Source organism: Erythrolamprus reginae, unplaced genomic scaffold (genome assembly GCF_031021105.1).
Source record: "Erythrolamprus reginae isolate rEryReg1 unplaced genomic scaffold, rEryReg1.hap1 H_23, whole genome shotgun sequence".
Taxonomy (NCBI): Eukaryota; Metazoa; Chordata; class Lepidosauria; order Squamata; family Dipsadidae; genus Erythrolamprus; species Erythrolamprus reginae.
In genome coordinates, this window is record NW_027248477.1 from 500596 (window position 1) to 524696 (window position 24101).

The window sequence follows — 24101 nt, forward strand, 5'->3', positions numbered from 1 at the left end:
TTTGCATCATGTATATTGCTGCTATCATTTTTTCAAACTTCCCTCCAAATCTCATATCTTTAATTTGTTGGAACAAGAACCACGAATTGAGAATGCTTTCTGGGCATTCAAAAATATTAATGCCACCAATTTTTCAGAATGTGCTTCATAGTACTGTATACTAGAATATTTAACACCATCCTCATATTATTCCTAATTTGCTTTGTAGGTTAAAAAAACATTTTGGTCTGATTTAATATTAATTTCACTCTTTTTGCAATTATAGTGGTAAATTTTTGATAATCTGTGTTCAAGAATGAGATTGGCCTATATTTTTTTATTTGTTTGAGGTCTGTACTTTCTTTTGGAATGAGAGATATATAGGCTTCTCTCCAGGAATCTAGTAATTTAGTTTTCTCTAAATACATCATTATATAGTTTCAGTAACATCAATTCAAAATTCTCATGCAGGCTATTATATACTTCTCCCAGCAAACCATCCAGTCCTGTGTCTTATTATTATTTTTTGTTCTTGCACTGCTCTTCTTAATTCTGTTGCTGATATCTCTTTCTGTTATCGCTGTTATTCAGGAAGTTTCCCTGAAGCTTTTGGAGTGCAAAAAATGGCCCAATGGGTAAGACAGAAGTTTGTTTTTCCCCAAACTTCCAATCTGCTCATTGGGCCATTTTTCACCCTCCAGAGGCTTAAGGGAAGCCCCCTGAAGCATCAGGAGAGTGAAAACAGCCTTCCCCAAGGCAAAAAATCAGCTGGCCAGCATGTACATTTGCACCGGAATTGACATAGGCCAATGCCTTATGTACCCTTTGAGATATATCTGCATGCCACCTGTGGCACATGTGCCATAGAGGTTCACCACCATGGGTGTTGTTGCAATTTGCTGGGACAAGAGTTACACAAATATCAAAGAAATGGTGGGGTGGAATCATTAAAGAAAGGATGCAAAAGGAGGGACAAAATGAAATGCAAATGGCAATATTTTTTAAAAAAATATTTTTAAAGTAAGCAAATAGTATTGTTAAATTGTCCTATAATGAGCTGTCCCATGTCAAGTTGACTATGTCGAGTTGACTGAAACAAGTTGTCCCATTCTGCCCTGGAACTTCCCCTGGAAACCCTGATGCATCCTGTTCTTCATTTAATAACTAAACCAAGGGCAGAATGAATGGGGCAGTCATAAGCCAATCACATTGGCACTTCACTTGACAGTGTCACAATTTCTGAATGCAGAGTAGAATGAGGAGGCAACAGGAGGCACCGACTGATGTCCAGCAATCCTGGATGATAGAAGAATATGTGCTAAATTGCTTCCCGCCTCATTCCCAGCCACCATTACATTCACCCAGTGGGCAGTGAGAGAGATGTACTGGCCCTGGCCATGTTTACTGGTCCACGTGTCAGTGGTGGTGTGGACGCGGGAACTGACAGCATTGCGCAGTGCACACCTAACTTTCTCCACTACATTTTGGTACAGGGCAGGGATGGCCTGGTGTGAAAAATAGTAGTGGCTGGGAATGGTCTATTGTGGGACAGCCACTTCCATAAAATTTTTGAAGCTTTCTGTCTTGACCAGGTGGTAGGGGAGCATTTAAAATGCCAGCAGCTTTAAAATGCTGGCATTAAGGACCTGTGCTCATGCGTAAGATGGGCCGAATGTCTGCTTTCTCTCCAAAGTTTGAGGGATGGACAGCTGAAAGCTTCCCTGGGACAGTATGGACAGGCTTAATGATGGTGGTGGTGGTGTTCTGTTGGTGGAGGTGGTGTTGGTGGTCATCCTACATTGTCCCTTTGGGGAGAGACATGTGGCCTTGTTGTCGGGGAGGCAGTGGCAGGGGCCGAGGCAGTCATAGCAGAAGAGGAAGACCCAGAGGTTTGAATACTTTGAAGGTATTGCTGCCACCAAAGCTCATGTTTTGTATTCAGGTGCCTGGTCATGCAGGTGGTGCTGAGATTATTAACACCTCTCCCTCGCTTCAGGGACTGGTGGCAGAGTGTGAAAATGACCTTTGTCTTGTCATCTCTAAATTGTTTGAGAAAATGCGATGCTGGTGAGATTTTTTGTGGCACATGTGGCGCGCTCGGTCCTTGGCCACAGTGGGCAGTAGTACTAGCAGACTGAGCGCTAAGGGTTTGCACCCTTCTCCCTCTTCTTCTGGCTGCCTGGGTCTGTGGGACCACCACAGCCTCTTCCTCCTCTGAACTCTGCCGGCCTTCAGCCCACGTGGGATCTAGTACCTCGTCATCACCCCTGGCATCTTCTTCTACCCACTCCTCCCCCCTACCCTCCGTCTCAGCCTCAACATTGTGGTAAGCTGCAGGAGCGGGGATCTGGGTCTCATGATCATCATCCATAGTGGTCTTCCTCGATGATGCCCTGGACACCTCCTCATTCTCCAGCAGAAGCTCTTGGGCATCCGGAAGCCCAAGGTCTGCAACTGGGGATGGGGCAGGTAGATGGCCCATGGCATCGCAGTTAGAAGTGTCATTGAAGAGCATTAAAGACTCCACTGCTTCTGGCTGAGACGGTCTTGCTGCTTTGAAGGGGGTGATAAGGAGAGCTCTGAACTCACGGCTGAGGTGGAGTGGGTGGAAGGAAATCCCATGGAACTGGTAGCACTGCGTGCCATATTATCTACAACTGCCTTGACTTCTTCTTGCCTCACCAGTCTGGAAGCAGTTTTGGGACCTGCCAATATAGGCCCCAAACCCAGGCGCCTGTTTGTACCACAGGAAGGGATATGAGGTGTAGATGATACACACCCTCTCCCTGCCCGTGCAGCACCATCTCCATCACCACAAGCAGCAGCAGCACCAAGGCCACGTCCCTTTTTTACAGCTTTCTTCATAGTTAAAATCCTGTAGTGACACTGGCCCACGAAATTTGGGAACAGAAGAAGATGCGGCATTCAGGTCAACCTAGACTTCAAAAATTAAATGCCCTGTAAAAATTAAATTGCCAGAAAGCAATAGTGGCCTTGTATTAGACAGAAAAAGGAAATGCAGATAAAGGAAATGGCCCTGTGTTTGACCCAAAATTAAATTGCCAGAGAGCAGTAGCAGCCAAGTAAAAATGGCACTCCTGTCTTAATTTCTGGAATGCCTAGAGCTGTCCCTGCTCCGAGAACTTTCCCAACATAATCTGCCTGTAGAAGGACAATTCTATCATTGAGAAATCTCCCCAATCTATAGTGGCCCTGTGTTTGACCCAAAAATAAATGCCCAGACAGCAGTAGAGGCCTTTTATTAGACAGAAAACGTAAATGCACAAATAAAGGAAGTGGCCCTGTATTTGACAGAAAACGTAAATGTGCAGACAGCACTAGTGGCACTGTATTTCACAGAAAACATAAATGCATAGATAACAGTAGTGAAATATATCTGGCATGTACCACAACTATGCAAGTTTGGTTCACCTTTCAGTGGCAGCCACCAGATGCAGTGAGACAAGCACCACAAAAGTCTTCACTTTGTTTGTCTTGGATGGCTAGGTGATCTGCCCTCAGGAAGACAATGGCACAGTTGGGATATGTCCCCTTTCAGTGGCAGGCACCCCCAGATGCAGTGAGACAGGCTCCACAATTTTTTTTCCACTTTTTTTGTCTTGGATGGCTAGGTGATCTGCCCTCAGAAAGACAATGTCACAGTTGAGATATGTCCCCTTTCAGTGGCAGCCACCCCCAGTTGCAGCCTAGGTGATCTGCCCTTAGAAATCTCCCCAAACCTATCTCTCCCTGTCAGCAGCAGCAACAGCACTATCCCTTCCTAATGTGGAGCTCGTTTAATGGTGCTAGAGTGTGTGGACCTGCTTTTTATACAGGGAGGGTCAGGTGTCCCACCAAGCCAATCACAGCCATGCGTCCGGCTGGCAATCACTGGCAAGCAGGATGCATGGCCAATCAGGAAGACAATGGCACAGTTGGGATATGTCCCCTTTCAGTGGCAGCCACCCCCAGATGCAGCCTAGGTGATCACAGCCATGTGTCCAGCTGGCCAATCACTGGCAAGCAGGACGCATGGCCAATCACAGCCAGTCCTTGCTTTTCCTGCCCGGATACAGCATGGCTTCAGCTTACAACATGGCTGTTGATTAGCCTATCATGGTGTTCGTTCGAATGCCAAACCTGAACATGGACTTTTTTAAAAGTCCGTGTTTGGGTTCAGTATGCTGAATACTGGAAATTTCAGCATGGACCCAAACTATGCAAGCTCAGTTCGCCCAACACTAGTTGTAAACTACGGAACGGAAAATCTTGAATGGAAAGTGATAGCAAAAATATCTTTCTCCTTCTAGGGAATGGAATTTGGATGAAAGGTATATGGAGGATTTCTTTAAAGCACTGACAAAACTGAGAAACCTAAGAGAACTGCGGTAAGAAATTGCATGAATTTTATCCTAAATGTTACTGATACAGAAATCTATGTATAATAGTTTTGTGTGTAACTAATGGACTAGATCGGGGTGTCAAACTCGCAACATTAAGTTGTCACATGACATATTGCAACTTTCCCCCCCTAGGGGTGGGCATGGCTAGTATATGACACTTCCAGCCCACAGGCCTGGAATTTGACACCCTGGACTAGATGATCTAAACTGGCTTTGACCATGGCAATCTTATTCATTAAAATGCCATTATTGACTTCAGAGTTGTTATAAATGTACTGGTCATGTCTTTTGATAAGGAGGATGGAGAGAAAGTGAAGTTTCTTGGCCAGGATGATAGTCTTGGCTTAGATGATTCCAGTTGTAATGGATCTAAAATTCAGTTCCAATAAGCCCCCAGGATGCCTTGATTGCACCCAGCAGCAACTCCTAGTAAAGAAGAATGTGGGAGATCTGAGATATTTGGCAAAAAAACCCTGCAGAAGAGCCAAAGCTGAGAAGGAAAATGCCACTGCTGCATATTGAGTGGGAGCTCAGTGTAGTTGATTTAGTGACCTCACTCCTTGAGAGCAAATGCTGAGAACAAATTTGTCAAATCTGTGATGCTTCCCATCACTGGGTTTCTTGGTTTTTTTCCTTTGCATTTGTCACTTGTAATTGGATTCCCAGTATCAATCTTGTGGCTAAATTTACATTGGCATTGAACAATATTGGTCAACAACTTCTCAAGGGTCTGCAGGAGCTTGCATGTCACTGGACTGGGAAAGCATCTACATTAGTATCTTGCTGCCTAACAGCCATTAGTGCTGGCACATAAAAGATTTTTCTCAGCCTCAAAAATAAAATAAATGGAATGTAAGAGAATATAAACTCTGAAAACTTCTTGACCAACTGTCCATAACTATTGCTTTTAATTGTTTTTAATTATTATTGTCTTTATCATCTATTTTTATATGTGATGCTACCAATCAGAAGGTATCATTTTAATTCTTCTGAGTGATTGCTGTTGTTTCAGTTTGAATGGATGGTCCTTCACAGAGTCTTGCAGCAGGCAACTTGCTGAAGTCTTCAAGAAAAACCAGAGATTGAAAATGTTACACTTGGCCCCCAAGGACATAGATGACAGAGCAGCAGAATTGCTGTGTGAGGGGCTCCAACATGTAGACTGTAAAGTAGAAACATTAGTGTGAGTGTTCAGTATTTCTTTCACAATTTGATGCTTTCTCTTGAGCTCTAGAAAATAGCCATGAAAATACAGTTACAGTTGTGAAATTTATCCTTATTCTCTTCGGCTCTTTCCAGATTACTGTTTTGTAAGATACAATTATACCTGTGATCATAATCGAAAGGCCACATAAATTTAATATAATATTTTTCTGGAAGATATTAGATTGTGGGGAGAGGGTGTTCCTAGTAGTTGAGCTCAGAAGTTTATAAACGATCATTAAGCAATTTGCCAATATCCATTAAATAATTCTATTCTATTGTTAAAAGTTTAGAGATGGACTTTACATATTATATATTTGGTCATTCTTTGTAAATTCTCAAGATACTTTGATTTTTTAAAAACTCTATGGCAAGTTTTTATTTGAAAGTTGCAGCAATCATTTTGTTATTTGGGTGGACTATGCTTGTATGGTGGCAAACATACCCAGAACTTCACAGCATGCCCAGAAAGACTCAGCGCCAGTAAGCATTTATTCCCATAGCTACTTACACTCTCAGTTCCCAGCACTAACTTTTCACTTTTTGCACCCAGGACCTCCCTGCATTTCCTCTTTCCTTTTCAGAAACAGTTTCTTAGTAAACATTCACTACCTATGTCTAACACTGCACCATCTTCAGAAAGGTTTGTGAAGAGAATGCAGCTTTAGCTACTTGGGAAATTAGGAGGGGAAGACTGGCAAAGAGAGAGAACCATTAGCTACTTAATAAATGGGGAAAAAAGGCTACCTGACAGAGATTAAGACAATTGAGAGGCCGGGCAAACTAACGCCCGGCTGACATTTGCTGAAGGTGGGAAGCAACTCTGCACTGCCTAACAGCAAGAGCACCCCAGAGGATTCTGACAGCTGCACGGACATTCTGGGAAGCGTGGGTGGGTCTAGCACCCTATATCAGGGCCTGCTCGCCACCCATGCTTCTTTTTCATGCCAAGCTCTCTGCCTTACAGACGAACGCTATGGAAAAGCAAGGAAGTCTTTTCTAGATTGGTGAGCCTTTTCTCCTTCATGGCACCTAGGAAGAAGCAGATGATGGCACCATTTCAGAGCCTCTGAGATTGATAATGATTGCTAGGGGCAATTCAGATTTGCTGGAGGGCGGGGGGCAATGGCAACGGCAGCCAGTGCCCAGGATCATACCGTTCACCGGCCACGCACCATTTCAGTCTCAGCCATCTTCCTTTTTCTGGCCAGCCGACAGCATTCTTAGGCCGACGGTGGTTGCGTTTTGCTTTGCCTCATGCGGAATCACTACCAGTGATGTCTGAAAGAGAACACTTGTTCCGGGGGGGGGGGGCAGACAGAAGGGCTAGCCTACCCCCCCATCCAACTTTTGTTTTTGGTGGCAGCAGCACCCAGCACCTGGGAGTGTACCGATCATTGGGCGCACTCCATCTTAGTTGCCAACCGTCCTTCTTTTCATGCCGGCTGACAGCATTTGAGGCCGGCTGGGATCGGAGGCCTACACCTGGAATTGTCATGTTTTCTGAGCGGTGGGGATGATGCCCACCTCCTCTGCCCGCCTGAGGCACTGGGTTGGAGCATTGGGGGGAGGGAGAAATGGCCCCTTGCATTTTTGGCAACACACATATGATGGCAGCAGGTACATGGGTTCCATGGTGGCTTAGGTACATCGTACTCTGGTGTATGGAGGAAGCTTTTATACCCAGCCAATGCAAAAAGCCCTAAGGGAAGGGTAATGTTACTAATACATATACCAGTACCTTTGATTTTCCTGATAGAAAATTTCTAAAATTTCCATTTTAGAAATAAATCCAGTTGCCCCTGGTTGCAATACTGGTTCTGATGGTTTGTTGTTTTTTCTCACTTTCACTAATGTTTGCCTAGTATATTTTTGAGATTGGTTTTCTTTCAGTGTGCAAAAGAAGTTTCCTTGGAACATTTTTGTTGATAGATTTTGTGCTTTACCAAAATGTAGGGATTCCTAGAAAGTGAGCTTTGACAAAATGAGGAGTGATTAAGCAGGTAGCACATACTGTAAGTAGGATGCTTATGCTTAAGGGTACAATATAAGGGCTAAATTGTGTTTGACCACTTTTCTGTGAATTGTACAGTGTTTGGTATAGAGTTAAGTCCTCTATCACCAGGTAGATTTTCTTTGCTCATAATGTTTAATATTTTAGATATGAATTTTGGAAGCTTTGGAAAATCAAGGCTGTAGGCCAATGAGGAGTTTCTTATCATAAAAATAGTTTTCATATACAATAGTTCATTTAGTGGTTGTTCCAAGTTAGAACATAACAACAACAACAACAACAACAACAATAATAACCCCACTGATGGGCACTGTATCCTCTAAGCTGTGCGCGTGTGTGCACACGCACCCCAAAACACACACCCCCGTGCACCCTTTTCCGAGGGCACGGAAGGGGCCGCTCCCCTGGCTTCTCGCTGCTGCCCCACGCCTGCTCGCCCGATTTGCCTCTCGTCCTCCTCATCCGACTGCTAGCCGCTCTGAGTGCTTTGGGAACACCCACCCCACCTCTCTCGCAGTCCCTTCACCAAGAGCGCTTTTGTCCTGGGCTGTCAGTGAGGGGGCTGCAGGAGAGGCAGGGCAGGTGTTCTCACAGCGGAGGCCGGTGAAGGTGATTTTCAATGTCGGGTACGCAGGCGCAAACGCTCCCCATCCCGCTGCCAGTCCACCCGGAACATTCAAAATAAGAAAAACTTTGCCCGCAATAGTTTTTGAGTACGGCTGGGTCCAGGGAAGGTTTCTTGAGGAGGGGGCACACGAGTACCTCCTTGTAGGGAGTTGGGAAGACCCCCCTCAGAGAAGCATTGACAATATTACCTCTGTTTAATTATAATCTGAGTTTTCCCCCCCTGAGACTTGAACTAGGGGAAAATTAATTGTGTGATTAAGATAGTAAAATAGTAAGGTGTTAACTGATTAATTATATACACAGTGATTATAGTGAACATAATATATGTCCTGAACAAATTTTAATTTATATACCATATAATATAATAATATATATTAAGTTAGCCATATTAAGAAAAAATAATTTTGAAGTAAATCATTTATTGTTATTAACTATTACTGATTATTGATATATTTACTGATATTTACTGATTTATTTACTATATATTTAATGACTAATTAAGATAGATATATATAGATATAGAATTAGAAATTTTAAAGTTGGTATTCATTATAAATTTATTTATTAATTATTGACTGATATATGATAAGTTTAGAACTGTGATAAGTCTGAAAAACCTGACAAGTCAGATTGATTGATCTCCCAAAACAAACTATTTTCTTCCATAATTTGTCAAAACCACTGATTATATCATTCATAGACTAATTTCAAGATAAATATAGGAAAATTTTAAGAACTTCTAGACAGAAAGTTAAGTCTTTAACTTTTCTAAATACCAGAAGAAATCTACACCTGGACCCCCTCCTATAGTTAATACAAAATCCAATACAGAAATGGCGACAGTGGAAAAACATCTCTTTGATCAATACAAGCATCATTAAACTTAATCCAGAAATTTATGGTACGGAGCCAGGAATCTGCATCAACAACGCAAGAAACAATAAAACAGAACCAGGAAGAAACAAATAAGAACTTTGAAAAAATTTCAGACAAAATTGAAGGTTTAGAGAATCGAATGGAGAATATACAAGAAATTATAATTAATCATGAACAAAGAATTCAAAAATTAGAGACAGACACAAGAAAAATAGAATATAAAAGAGGAGAAGCAGAGGGAAGACTAAGAGCTGCCAATAAAGAGCTGGAGGCCTCGATTGCAATACTAGAGATGGAGAAATCGGCACAATTCCTCCGCTTCCAAAATATTCCGGAGAATGCAGATGAAGATTTATTTAATAAAATAGCAGAACTAATAAGTGAAAACACACAAATTGAAATTGAGGAGGTGAAAAATCATATTGATGAGACATACAGGATCCAGACAAACTATGCTAAAAACCACAGACTACCGAGAGAAGTACATGTACGATTTACAAAAAAAACCCATAAGAGATGAAATATATAAAACAACAAGAAATGAGAAAATAATCTACCAAGAAAAAGAAATAAGTGTCCTCAAACAGATACCCAAAAGGATAAGGGAAAAAAGGAGAGACTATCATTATCTAACGGTGAAACTTATGAGAAGGGAAATACCATTTCGATGGTTAATCCCGGAAAGACTTTTAATAATTTGGAACGGGAGGAAAATTAAAATCGACTCATTTGAAAAAGCTGATTATTTTATTAAACAACACCTAGAAAAAGAAGGAGACAACAATCCAGACACAGAACATCAAACTCGGGAAGAAGAAATAGAGGAAAAGAGGATGGAGAGAGAACAGAAAAAGGGGGAAACGCAAAAGGAGGAAAGAATTATAACAAGAGCGGTGGCAAAGCGACAGTAGAGGAGGGGGGGCGGGGGGACGGACAGGGAGGAGGAAGAAAAATATGGCAAAAACACTTAATTTATTTTCAGTAAATATCAACGGATTGAACTCACCCATTAAAAAAAGCCAGACAATGATCAAACTAGTAAAACAAAATATAGATATATTATGCCCACAAGAAGTCCATATAAGAAATCAGGACCGTAAATTGTTAGAAAATAAAAAATTAGGTAAATTATTTACAGCATTAACAGATTCTAAAAGAAGGGGCATAACGGTATATATTAGGGAAAAACTCCAACCTGAAAAAATCTACGCAGATAAAGAGGGAAGAATACTAAGTGTAAAGATTAGAATAGGAACCAAAGAAATAGTCATAATAGTAATTTATGCTACAAATTCAAATCAGAAAGAATTTTATAAAATTTAGAAGAACATGTAAGACAGATAGAAAGGGAAAATATATGTATTATTGGAGATTACAATGCGGTATATGATATCCAAAAAGATTACAAAACAATTTTTAAAAAATCTAAGGAAAGGAAAACCCTACCAGTTGAATTTCTTGAGATGATGAGAGAATATAGACTTTCAGATATATGGAGGGAGAGACACGAGCAAGATTTAGCATACACCTTTTGCCACCTCAGAAATCCTGATCAAGGATAGACATGATTTGGGCAGACAAAGAAATTGGGAAACTCATTCAAGGCATTGAAATAGGTCCAAACTTATGGGTGGACCATAATCCAATATCAATAAAAATAAAAGAACCAAGGAAAGAACACCACAGATGGTCCATAAACCAAGTATTGATAAAAGAACAAAATTATATTAATTACATTAAACAAGAACTTATATATATATATTTAAGGACAATTGGAACAATGACACTACAATTCAGAATATCTGGGATACCACGAAAGCATATATAAGAGGGCAAACAATAGCATACTCAGCTAAAACCAAAAAAATCTAAAGATAAAAAATTGAATGAATATAAAAATAGATTAAAACATTTAGAAATAGAAATGCAAAAAGATCTTCAAAATGAGAAATTAAGAGAAGAAAGGGATAAAATAAAGCACAATATTAATTTACTAATATAAGATGAAATTGCTGTTAAACGTAAGATAGCTAAACAACAGGAATTCAAAAACGTAAATAAAACAGGTAGATGGCTTGCATACAAATTAAAAAAAGAAGAATGATATATACAAAGCTTAGAAGATGAAAATGGAGATAACCAATATACAATGGAAAAGAAAAAGAATATTGCAGTTAAATATTATACTGAATTATACCAAAAAGAAGAGACAAAAGAAGAACAACTAAATATGTACAGTCATACCTCGTCTTATGAACCTAATTGGTTCCATGGGGAGGTGCGTAAGATGAAAGGTTCGTAAGATGAAACATTGTTTCCCATAGGAAACAATGTAAAGTCAATTAATCCATGCAACAACAAAAAGAAAACCCCGCAAAAAACCGCTGCCGTCCGGCTGTCAGCTTTTAAAACAGCCCGGGGGCTTCTCAGCGACCTCCCGAACGCCGAACGCCAAACCCGAACTTCCGGGTTCGGCGTTGGGAGGCTGCTGGGAAGCCCCCCGGCTGTTTTAAAAGCTGACAGCCGGGCTGGGGGGCTTCCCAGCAGCCTCCCGAACCCGGATGTTCGGCAAAATTTCGGGGTTCGGGAGGCTCCGGGCCGCATTCGCCTTCCTCCGCCACCACCAGCATCCAGCTCTTCCTCCTCTTCTCGCTTCTATACAAAATGACAGCCGAGCGGCGGCCCGGAGGCTGGGAGGGAGGAGAAATATGGGAAATATTCTCTGGCCACTTAGCTCCTCCTCCGAAAGGAAAGCGTGGAGGCTGCCTCCCTCCTCCTCTCATATTCTGCCCCCCTCCCAGCCTCCGGGCTGCTGCTCAGCTGTCATTTTGTAGAGAAGCGAGAAGCAAAGGAGGAGCTGGATGCTGGTGGTGGCGGAGGAAGGCGAATATGGCCCCGAGGCTGGGAGGGAGGTGGCTCCTCCTCCACTTCTCGCTTCTCTACAAAATGACAGCCGAGCGGCAGCCCGGAGGCTGGGAGGGGGGCGGAATATGGGAGGAGGAGAGAGGCACCCTCCACGCTTTTCTTTTGGAGGAGGAGCTAAGTGGCCAGACAAAGGTATCAATGTAAAAGCACCGCTGGGCTGGGAACATCTTTGGCCAATTAACTACTCCGAAAGGAAAGCATGGACGCTGCCTCCCTCCTCTCCCCGTATTCCACCTCCCTCCCAGCCTCTGGGCCGCATTCACCTTCCTCTGCCACCACCAGCATCCAGCTCCTCCTCCGCTTCTCGCTTCTCTACAAAATGACAGCCGAGCGGCGGCCCGGAGGCTGGGAGGGGGGTGGAATACGGGAAGAGGAGGGAAGCAGTGTCCATGCTTTCCTTTCGGAGGAGTTAATTGGCCAAAGATGTTCCCAGCCCAGCGGCGCTTTTACATTGATCCCTTTCTCTGGCCAATTAACTCCTCCACCGAAAGAAAAGCATGGACGCTGCCTCCCTCCTCCTCCCATATTCCGCCTCCCTCCCAGCCTCCAGGCCGCATTCGCCTTCCTCCGCCACCACCAGCATCCAGCTTCTCCTCCTCTTCTCGCTTCTCTACAAAATGACAGCTGGGCGGCAGCGCGGAGGCTGGGGGCAGCGGGGGTGCGTGGAAGAGGTCCGTGGGAGAACTGGGGGGAGCCACAGCCACCGCCCCATGGAAGGGACCTGGCTGGGAAGCTCCCGAAGGTGATCTTTGCGGGGGCCCCCAGGAGAGCAAGCAGCAGGCGCCGCCTCCATCCTCCGTGCCGCCGCCCAGCTGTCATCTTGGAAAAAAGCGAGAAGAGGAGGAGCTGGATGCCGCTGGCGGTGGAGGAAGGCGAATGTGGCTGGGGGAAAGGCAGGCGGTCCACCGCTTCACCTGCCTCCCAGCCAAAAGGCAAAGCCGCGCAGCTCCACAGCCGCCAAAAACTGCCTCCTGCCTGCCCCCGCTCTTCTGCCGACCACAGGCGATGGGTGAGACGGGGGGCAGGGTTAAGCCTCCTTCGGCAGCTGTGGAACTGCATGGCTTTGCCTTTTGGCTGGGAGGGCAGGCGAAGCGCCGGACCTCCTGCCTTTCCCCCAGCCAAAAACCCAAATGTCTCCGCCGCAGGAGGCACCCCCGCTCCTTGCCCCTGCCCCTGCCCCTTGCCCAGCGGGAGGCAAAGCACTGGGGTGGGAGTTGTCAGGACACCCCCCACCCCAGTGCTTCGTTTCCCATCGGGCAAAAGGGATCGGGAGGCTACGGGTGAGGGGCGGGGAGGATCGGGAGGCTAAGTCTCCTGCAGCGGGTGGTGTGGTGGGGACCTTTGGGTTTGTGGCTGAGGGGGAAGGGGTGGGGGGTGTCAGGCGGGACCTCCTGCCTCCCCCCCAGCCAAAAACTCAAAGCGGCCTCCCGAACCCGAACTTTCGCTGAGAAGCTCTGCCGCCCGGCTGTCACCTTTTGAAACAGCCGGGGGGCTTCTCGGCGACCTCCTGAATGCCGAACCCGGAAGTTCGGGTTTGGCGTTCGGGTTCAGGAGGACGCTGGGAAGCCCCCTGGCTGTTTCAAAAGGTGACAGCCAGGCGGCAGGGCTGTTCGGTGGTGGCGGCAGCGGGTTCGTAAGAAGGAAAAAGTTCGTAAGAAGAGGCAAAAATTTCTGAACCCCGGGTTCGTATCTCGGGTTGTTCGTAAGACGAGGGGTTCGTATCATGAGGTACCACTGTACTTAGGAAATGTAAAATTAGAACAGATATCAGAAGTAGATAGAACAATACTAAACAAGAAAATAATGTTAATAGAATTGGAAAAAACAATAGTGAAACAAAAAAACAAAAAAACACCAGGCCCAGATGGGATACCAGGGGAATTCTATAAAGAACTAAAAGAAATAATAGGGGAAATATTATTAATTATATTTAATGAAGTGCTAGAACAGGGAATAATACCGACAACATGGACACAGGCATTAGTAAGTCTAATACCCAAGGTTATCTCAAAAAAACAAAACAATCAAAATTACAGACCAATATCATTCCTTAACGTAGATGAATGAAACCAATTATGAATAAATGGATAAATGATGATCAAAATGGATTTCTGCCAGGAAGATATATAAGAAACAATATAAGAACGATATTGGATGTGTTAGAATTCTATGAGATACACTCTGAAAGACAACTAGCCCTTATGTTCTTAGACGCCCAGAAAGCATTTGATAATTTGAGATGGGAATTCATATTGGAATTAATACAAAAAATGAAATTTGACCCCAAAATTATCCAAATGATACAAACAATATACAATACCCAATCTGCAAAAATTATAATTAATGGTGAACTAACAGAATCATTCCAAATTTGGAAAGGGGTACGCCAAGGTTGTCCGCTATCTCCACTCTTATATATATTAGCAATTGAAACAATGCTAACCAAATAAGAACAAATTCAAAGATTACAGGTTTGAAGGCCAGAAAACAAGAATTCAAAGTAAGGCCTACGCGGACGATTTAGTATTTATAATAGATGACCCAATAGAAGCAGGTGAGCATCTAATGAGAGAAATAAAACAATATGGCGAGGTGGCAGGTCTAAAAATTAATAAACAAAAAACTAAAATCATAACCAAAAACATGAAACCAGAACAAGACCAAGAATTAGAGAGAAATTTAGGAATTCAAACTGTAAAGAAAGTAAAGTATTTAGGCATAACACTAACCAAAAGATGTAGCACAATCAAAAAAGACAATTATGATACATTAATTAAAAACCCAAAGAACAATTAATCAGATGGAATAAATTACACATCTCACTTACAGGGAGAATTTCCACAATCAAAATGACGATTCTACCAAAATTTCTTTATTTATTTCAAACCATCCCGGTAAAATTAAATAAAAATTTCTTTACAAAATTGAATAGCACAATCTCTAAATTCATTGGGAAGGGAAAAAACCGAGAGTAAGATTTAAATATTTACAAGATAAAGTCAAACAAGGTGGATTCAGACTTCCAGATTTTGAAAGCTATTATCAAACATCAACATTACTTTGGATAAAAGATTGGATAGATATCAAAAATCAAAGTCTATTAGCTTTAGAAGGACATGACATTTTACAAGGGTGGTGTGGATTCCTTTGGAATGAAAAAACCAAAGTCCCAACATATTTTAAAAATCATACAATTAGAGACTCCTTATAATGGCAACATGGAAAAAGATTAAAAGAGAACACAATGTTAAAATTCCAAGATGGTATTCCAGTATGGATGCCCTTACACATCCAAATATTTTCCGAATTCAAAAACTGGTGAATTATAATCATATATTAGATGAGAAAGGAAATATTAAAACAAGACAACAATTAGAAAAACAAAATATTATTATTGATTGGTGGCCATACACACAAATTCAGGTAAGGTGGCATAAAGACAAAAAGAATAATGGAATCCAGGAAAAGGATAGTGTATTAGATAAATTGATATTAGGTCAGGAAATTTTTTTTATAACCAGGCTATATAACTTTTTAATTGAGTACAAAATGGAAACGGAAATAGTTAAAGGAAACATGATTAGTTGGGCCAAAAATGTAGGACATAACATATATTTAGAACAATGGGAATTAATGTGGAAAAATGTTAAAATAACAAAATCGGTTCCATATAAAGAAAATATCCAAAAAATGTTCTACAGATGGCATTTAGCACCAGCCAGACTAGCCAAAATATATCCAAATTTGAAACCAAATTGTTGGAGGTGTAACAATAAAAATGGGACCTTTTTTCATTTATGGTGGACATGTCCCCAAATAAAAAAGACATGGAAAAAACTCCAAGGATGGATTTTTGATATTACCACAATTAAACTGAGATTAAAACCAGAGACCTTTCTTCTAGGCATAATAAATCAAAAACTCAAAAAAGACTATTATTATCTGATACAAGATATGATTACTGCAATAAGAATTACAATAGCACAAAATTGGGGGGGGGGGGAAACACCATCAGAAAAATGACAATCTCCTGGACCCAGCTCCATGTCACCTCTCTACTGGCTGAAACCAGCCAAGAGGGACATGGATCCAGCAAATAGGTGGTGGAACTCACAGCTCCAATGGCCTTGTCCACTTCATCAGGTGTCATCAGATTAAATCCCTCCCAGACAGATGGACAAGTACGGGCCCCAGTCATCTCGACTGACTCGTTGTCAGTCGACTCTGTTATCCAAATGGAGTTGAGGTCCGCCCGGATCCGAGCTACTTTATTAGCGATAAATGTGTTAAAATCCTCGGCACTACTCTGCAAGGGCTCCCCAAGTCCCCCCTAGTTAGAAAGGGAGTGGGTCACCGTAAACAGAGTGGCTGGGTGAGATTCCGCTGATGCAATCAAGGCATCTTGCCGCCTTCAGCACCATTTTGTAAGTCTTAATATAAGCTCTTACAAGTGTTTGCTCAGATTTGGACTTATCTTCCTCCATTGCTTCTCTAGACGTCTCTTCTGGCATTTCAACTCCTGGAGCTCCTTGTTGAACCATGGAGCTCTATGGGGTCTAGCGCCATGGAGAGGTTGCAATGACGCAATCCGGTCAAGAGCCTCCACCTCAGTCTTGTTCCAGGCTTCAGCAAGAGACTCTGCCAAACTGTGAACGAATGCATCTGGAATAACCCCAAGTTCCCTCTAAAAGCCCTCTGGGTCCATCAGGTGTCTGGGGCGGAACTGCCTAATCGGTTCCGCCTTCCTGCGGGGAAGGATTGGAGCCAGGAAGTCAAGCCGTAATAGAAAATGGTCTGACCATGACAAAGGCAACACTTCTAAGCCCCTTAGTCTCAGACCATTGCTCAATTGCTCAGAGAGGAATACTATGCCAGGTGCGTGCCGCCCCTCGTGAGTCGGACGTGCTACTATTTGAGTCAGGTCCATTGTTGTCATGGTGACCATGAATTCCTGCAATAGCCCAGAGGTTTCGCTGAGCGACGGTAGGTTAAAGTCCCCCAAGACAATAAATCTGGGGAACCCCACTGCCAGACCGGCTACCTCCTCGAGCAGCACAGGCAGGGTTGTTGACACGGAGCTGGGAGGCAGGTATGTGAGCAACAAGTCCACCTGAATCCCTAAGTCCAACTTCACCAGGAGGGACTCACAACCCGCAATCTCTGGAGCAATGAGTCTACACAGGCAAAGGGTCTCCCTGGCTATAATAGCCACTCCTCCCCCCCTTCCCTGGGGTCAAGGCTGATGCCATACCTGAAACCCGGCTGGGGAAATTTCAGAGAGAGGAACAAATCCTGGATGATGAGAGTTTTATTTACCACTGACCTGCCATTGAGTAGCAGCAGCTTGAGCCCCGAGCCAGAATTACACTCATCAACAGCACCCTGGGTTGAGCTCAAGGAACCGGAACAAGGGATCGTTATTAAGCAGCAATCCCTTCTTCCCCTGGAATGGCTAGCTCCATGGCTCCTGCCATATCTGCCTCTCCCCAGCAGCACCGGAATATTCTGACCCTCTGCCATCCCAGAGATAGGTGCCCCCTGCCCCCTGTCTCTCTCGTGTCAGGTGGGCCAAATGTGTCATTCATACCATTCCTATTTACCTCATCCATACCATAATCCCACCCACCCACCCATCCCAGCCATACCAACCATTCATTCCATACATATTACTACACCCGCCCCACTTATCCATCAATTAAAAATCCCCCAATAATTTAATTAAAATATAAAATTATGAATATAGAATTAAAAATACAGATTAATACTAATTAATTAATACTAATAAATACCAATTACTCCAAAATTAGTACTAATAATAAATAGCAAGGATATAGATAAAATCAGTTAAATTAATTTACGCTAAAAACTTACACTAAAAACAATTCATTAAAAAATACAATACATTAGATTAATTCGAGTCAGTCCTTTACAAGTTTCCTGAGTCACAGTTCTTCCACAAAGGGTACAGTAAGATTCTTCCGAAGGCAATAAAGGGAAAGGACTGTCTTTTTCAAAAATAGTAGTCCGGGGCGGGAAAGGGGGGTATCTCCTTTGTCTCCAGTCTTCTAAGTAAGTTCTCACCCCCATTGTTGTAACTTCGGTCTCCTCCTGGCTCAGCTGGCTCCATACAAGGAACGTTCTCGGTTTCCACAGTTTGCTTTTGAATGACGGCCCCTCTCACAAGTTGACATCTCTGGCTTCCTGGTACACCGGCCACTGTCCTTGCCAACTCCTCTCTCGATGGTCGGTCCTGGCCCCTCTGACCCGCAGATCTTCTTCTGGCAGGTCTTCCAGCACTGGCTGCTCTCACTACCAGTGCCCCAGATCTGCCTGCTTTCACCAGCCAGCTCCTGTGGGCTCCCAGCCACCCAGCCGCCTTTGATCTTATCAGCTCAGCTTTCACCTGCTTTGTTTCCGCTTGGCTCCGTATACAAACACGCATGCTTGCCTCGCTTTCACTCCACCCAGCTTCCACTTGCTCAGCTGCCAGTCACCTCAGCTCACGAATTGTGACCAGAAACTGATCGGCAACCAATGCAGACTGCAGAGTGTTGGTGTGACATGGGCATACATGGGGAAGCCCATGATTGCTCTCGCAGCTGCATTCTGCACAATCTGAAGTTTCCGAACACTCTTCAAAGGTAGCCCCATGTAGAGGGCATTTCAGTAGTCGAACCTCGAGGTGATGAGGGTATGAGTGACTGTGAGCAGTGAGTCCCGGTCCAGATAGGGACACACCTGGTGCAACAGGTGAACCTGGGCAAACGCCCACCCCTCACCACAGCTGAAAGATGGTTCTCTAATGTTAGCTGTGGATCAAGGAGGATGCCCAAGTTGCAGACCCTCTCTGAGGGGGTCAGTAATTCCTCCCCCCCAGGGTGATGAACGGACAAATAGAATTGTCATTGGGAGGCAAAACCCACAGCCACTCCGTCTTATTAGGGTTGAGTTTGAGTCTGTTGACACCCATCCAGACCCTTACAACCTCCAGGCACTGGCACATCACTTCAACTGCTTCACTGACTGGACATGGGGTGGAGATGTGATGATACCTCACCCCATGCCCGTGGATGATCTCGCCCAGCAGTTTCATGTAGATATTAAATAGCAGGGACGAGAGGACCGACCCCTGAGGCACCCCACAATGGAGAAACCTAGACCCCCCACTAACACTGACTGCATCTGACCGGAGAGGTAGGCGGAGAACCACTGAAGGACAGTGCCTCCCACTCCCGCAATAAGCTCCTCGTGGTGGCCGAATTCTCAGTGGATGCAACCTTGAGCGCACCATGGTTTTCTTCTCGTGCCCTGGCAACATCATTGTCCGCCTGCCACCTCTTGTGGCTTCCCACATGGCAGGCAGATGTAAAATCTAAATGGCGTCAAGCTTCTGTACCCTTTCAGGAAATAAAATTGTTTGCCAAATCCTTGGACTCTGTCCTCATAGAGGACAAAGATAAGAAAAAGGTGCTGCCTAAGACAACCAAACACCAAGGCAGACGATTTTTTCTGTGCTATAGGAGGTAGCCCTTTCGGACTGAACCTTCCTCAGCCACGCCCCCAGTCCCCAGGTCATACACGCAAGGGGCCTATGGACAGAATTCCTAAGAGGAGATAGATCTGGTTTCACTGATCGCAACTGACAATTTCAGCAGCCCAAGCATTTCTACAAGGGGCCCAACACTAAGGGCTTTTTGCAAGAACAAATGACTTGCCTCTTGACATTCCCATTGGAGGCCGTCTAATTCATTTCACAGCCTCCTGAGAATACACCTCTGCCGACGATTGGGCCTTGCCCACCATCTCCCAGGGTCTACGTATCGAATTTATTGGTCCTTCTCCTCGCAGATTCATCATCTTCCCCGTAATAACCAATTGGCAGAAACAAGCCCTGTTACAGCAAGAGGTTCATTACCTTCTTTACATAGATGCCATCGACAGGGTGCCGACCTCTCAGGAGGGCTAGGGGTTCTACCCCATCGTCTTCACTGTCCTCAAGACCTCCGGTGTGATCCTGCGTGAAAGCCGAAAACCACAGGACTCCGGAGGTTCAACTGACCGTAAGTGATTGATCCCTACTGCCCTTAGAACCCCAATCAGCACCAGCACAACCCAGGACCACCAGCCCCAGCAAATCAACCCCAGCGATCTGCCCGTGCACCATCACCCTGATCCAGCCCAGCCTGTCCGATCCCCTGCTGATCTATCTGAAGAGAGGGTGGAGTTGCAATCTTCTATAAAAAATCACTCAACCTAAAGGAAATCCAAGTTAAACAAGATCTTTACCTTCCAGAAACTATCATATGTTAACTAACCTCAGTCACCACACTCCACTTCCTCCTATGTTACAGAGTCCGTGACTATGACATCTCACATGCGAACAGCTAACCACACTACTAATGTGGGCAACCTCCTACCAACATCCTCTTATATTTCTTGGTGATTTAAACCTACCACATATTAACTGATCCCTAAATGAATGCACAACTGAACCCATCCACTCAACCCTCTACAAGGCTATCACTAGTCTAAGACTAGTGCAACTAGTTACAGACAATATCAGACTCAACAACTGCCTAGACCTCATATTCTGCGACAGTTTACACTCAATTTATGGACCCAAAGTAAGAGAACCCTTTTCCAACAGCGACCACAGCACAATCGACTTTTGCCTCAATGTACTCAAATAAACAACCCCAAGAACAAGACAACCAATTTCAACTTTAAAAAAGCCAACTATGAAAACATAGAATCTTATCTCTCATCTCTTGACTGGACCACAATATTTTCCGGCTGTATCACTGTAGATGACTATTACAATACATTTTTGCTCGAGATCCAAAAAGTCATAAAATTATATGTACCTCTAATATTCACCAAAACCAAGAAAAATAAATTACCAATAAAAATAAGAAAGCTACAATCCCCCCCCCCAAAAAAAATAATAACTCTGGCATAAAAATAATATCGGCCACGTTGCAAACTTTAAAAACTGCTATAAAAATTTATGTCATCAAATAAAGACTACCAATTATATACCAATTATTATATACCAATTATTAATATACCAATTATTTCATTAATCAAGAAGAAAACCTCCTACGTACAAAATCAACTCATGCCTTCTATAACTTTGTAAACAATAAGACTCTAGATCCATCCCATCCCTTTAACACCTCTTTAACCTCTTTAACACTTTCTTCAGCATTTCCTAGTCACAACTCAACTAACTTCAATGATCTAACACAAATTGAATCTACAGAGGAAAATGTTAAAAAATAATTACACAACCTAAAACCTTCCCTTTCTATCAGACCAGACGGACTATGCACATACCTCTTAAAAAAGCTCTCCTCAACCCTGGCTGAACCCCTAAGCATAATTTTCAAAATATCTTCTACAACTAGTTCTACCTAAACTCTGGTCTCTAGCCACAGTGATCCCTATCTTCAAAAAAGGTGATCCAAGCAATGTTGAAAACTACAGACCAATCTCCCTGACTTGTGTCACTTGCAAAGTCATGGAATCCATCATAAAGCAATCCATTACACTTCATCTTGAAACTAATAACCTACTTTCCAACAAACAATTCAGTTTTAGAAAAAAAATATCCTGCAATCTGCAAATATTACACTGTAACAATATATGGACTATGCAACTTGACCAGGGTAGATCAATAGATGCAATTTATATAGACTTTTGCAAAGCCTTTGACTCAGTAGTTCATGACAAACATCTTCTGAAACTAAAATCCTATGGCATCCCTGCATGATTGGATTTCAGCGTTCATGTCCAACAGACAACAAGTGGTCAAAATAGGTAATGCCATATCTAATCCTGCTCCAGTTAACAGTGGTGTCTCCTAAGGAAGTGTTTTAGGACCTACTCTCTTTATACTCTACATAAATGATCTCTGTGACAATATGACAAGCAATTATGTTCTCTTTGCTGATGATGTTAAACTATTTAATACCACTGACAATACTTCCACCCTTCAAAAGGACTCTGACCATGTAGCTGAATGGTCTAGCAACTGGCAACTTCAAATCTCTACCAACAAATGCTCCATCCTACACATTAGTAAAAATAATCAAATACTAAATACATACTTGGTAAAACTGAACTAACAGAGGACCCTCACTCAGTCAAAGACCTTGGAGTACTCATTTACAATGACCTAAGTCCTAGAGCCCACTGTAACAACATTGCCAAAAAAGCATTAAGAATTATAAACCTAATCTTACGTAGCTTCTTCTCTATAAACACTGATTTATTAACCAGAGCATACAAAACATTTGTCAGACCTATTCTAGAATATTGCTCACCTGTGTGGAATCCGCACTGCATATCAGATATTAATACAATCGAAGGAGTCCAGAAATACTTCATAAGAAGAGTCCTTCACTCCTCCTCACGTAACAAATTACCCTACCCCTCCAGACTTCAAATACTAAATCTAGAAAATTTACAACTACATCGTCTCCAAACTGATTTAACTGTTGTTCATAAAATCATACATCATAATGTACTCCCTGTCAGTGACTACTTCACCTTTAACAACAACAACAACACAAGAGCACGTAATAGATACAAACTGAAGGTAAATTGCTCCGAACTTGACTGCAGAAAATACGATTTCAGCAATAGAGTGGTCACCGCCTGGAACTCATTACCTGACTCTGTTGTTGCTTCTCCCAACCCCGAAATCTTCAACCTTACATTATCTACAATCGACCTGTCCCCTTTTCTAAGAAGTCTGTAAGGGGTGTGCATAAGTGCACTTATGTGCCTAATTTCCCTGTCCTATTGTCTTATTATCCTTTCTATTACAACGTTCTACTTATGTTATGTTATGTTAATATGTACTATAATACTATTTTTGTTTGATCTAAATAAATAAATAAATAAATAAATAAAATGGCATCTCATATTGAACTTGCAACAATTGAACCTGTATGTCCATTATTGGTGCTTCAAAATGCATTCCTTACAGACTATCCTGGCTTTGATTCATCCACGAGAATGGATGACATCAATCGACCTGAAGGAGTCCTATCTACATGTCCCCATACATCCGGACCACAGGTGGTTTCTCAGAGTTTGCCTGGAAGGATGCCACTTCCAGTACAGGGCAATGCCCTTCAGGCTTTCATCAACCAAAGGACGTTCACCAAACTGCTTGATGTATTAACAGTGCACTTGCGCATCACTTATTATGCCTCATGGCATACCTGGATGACATCGTCATTCTTTCCAGGAGCCCCCAGCAGCCACGAGCGGACCTCGAGACCACGGTGAACTCTGAGCAGGCACAAGCAGACCTCGAGACCACGGTGAACTGCATGGCTTTTCGGTGAACCACCTTAAAAGCCACATGACCGCCACGATGATCCTGCCCCACTTGGGCATACCTAGACTCATCCACTTGTACAGTGTACCTGTTCCCTGACTGTCAGGAGAAAAGCAAGCAGTTGGTGCTCTCCCTCCAGCATCACAAGAGAGTCTCCCTGCCCTTTCTGTCTCAACTCTTGGGGACATTTGTCTCATGTATAGACATTATCTTTATTTGTGTCTTTCCACCCTTCATCCATGGGTTCAAGAGTTTCCACACAGACTCAGTTGCTGGCTTAGAGCGTGCATTATAGATGCCTATAACGTGGGCTGTCACCCAGTACCATCTGGAATTACTGCCCATTCCACACGCAGTGCGCCTGCTATGGCAGCATGGACTGCCCAATTGTCAGTGGAGGACATTTGCAGAGCCGCAACATGGGCATCCCCGTCCATGTTTATTTGGCATTCCCACATTGACTCCTTTGCCTCAGTGGAGGCATCCTTTGGGAGGCAGATATTACAGAGGGCGTGTATTTCTCCGTCACCCCTGGTCCACCCTTCCCGCCCGGTGAACTAAAACTTGGCTATATCCCACAATGGATTCTGCATAGCAGTGTATTGGAGAAGGACCGTTGTACCTACTTGAAGGGTCTTCTCGATGCACTGTGAAGAGAGTCCAAAGCTCCCGGCAGTGGACCCAGGGGTGCTGTTTGGTTTGTGGTCACTTTGGCTTTCCAGTT

At 43.4% G+C, this 24101-nt stretch overlaps 1 protein-coding gene across 1 annotated transcript in view; it reads left to right on the forward strand.

Moving 5' to 3' along the window:
* LOC139155495 (NACHT, LRR and PYD domains-containing protein 12-like) overlaps positions 1-24101 on the forward strand; it is a 93560-nt gene that overhangs the window by 28953 nt on the left and 40506 nt on the right. The window contains exons 4-5 of the mRNA XM_070730643.1: positions 4290-4367; positions 5395-5565. Coding sequence (XP_070586744.1) covers positions 4290-4367; positions 5395-5565 — 249 coding nt within the window. The remainder of the gene's footprint in view (positions 1-4289; positions 4368-5394; positions 5566-24101) is intronic.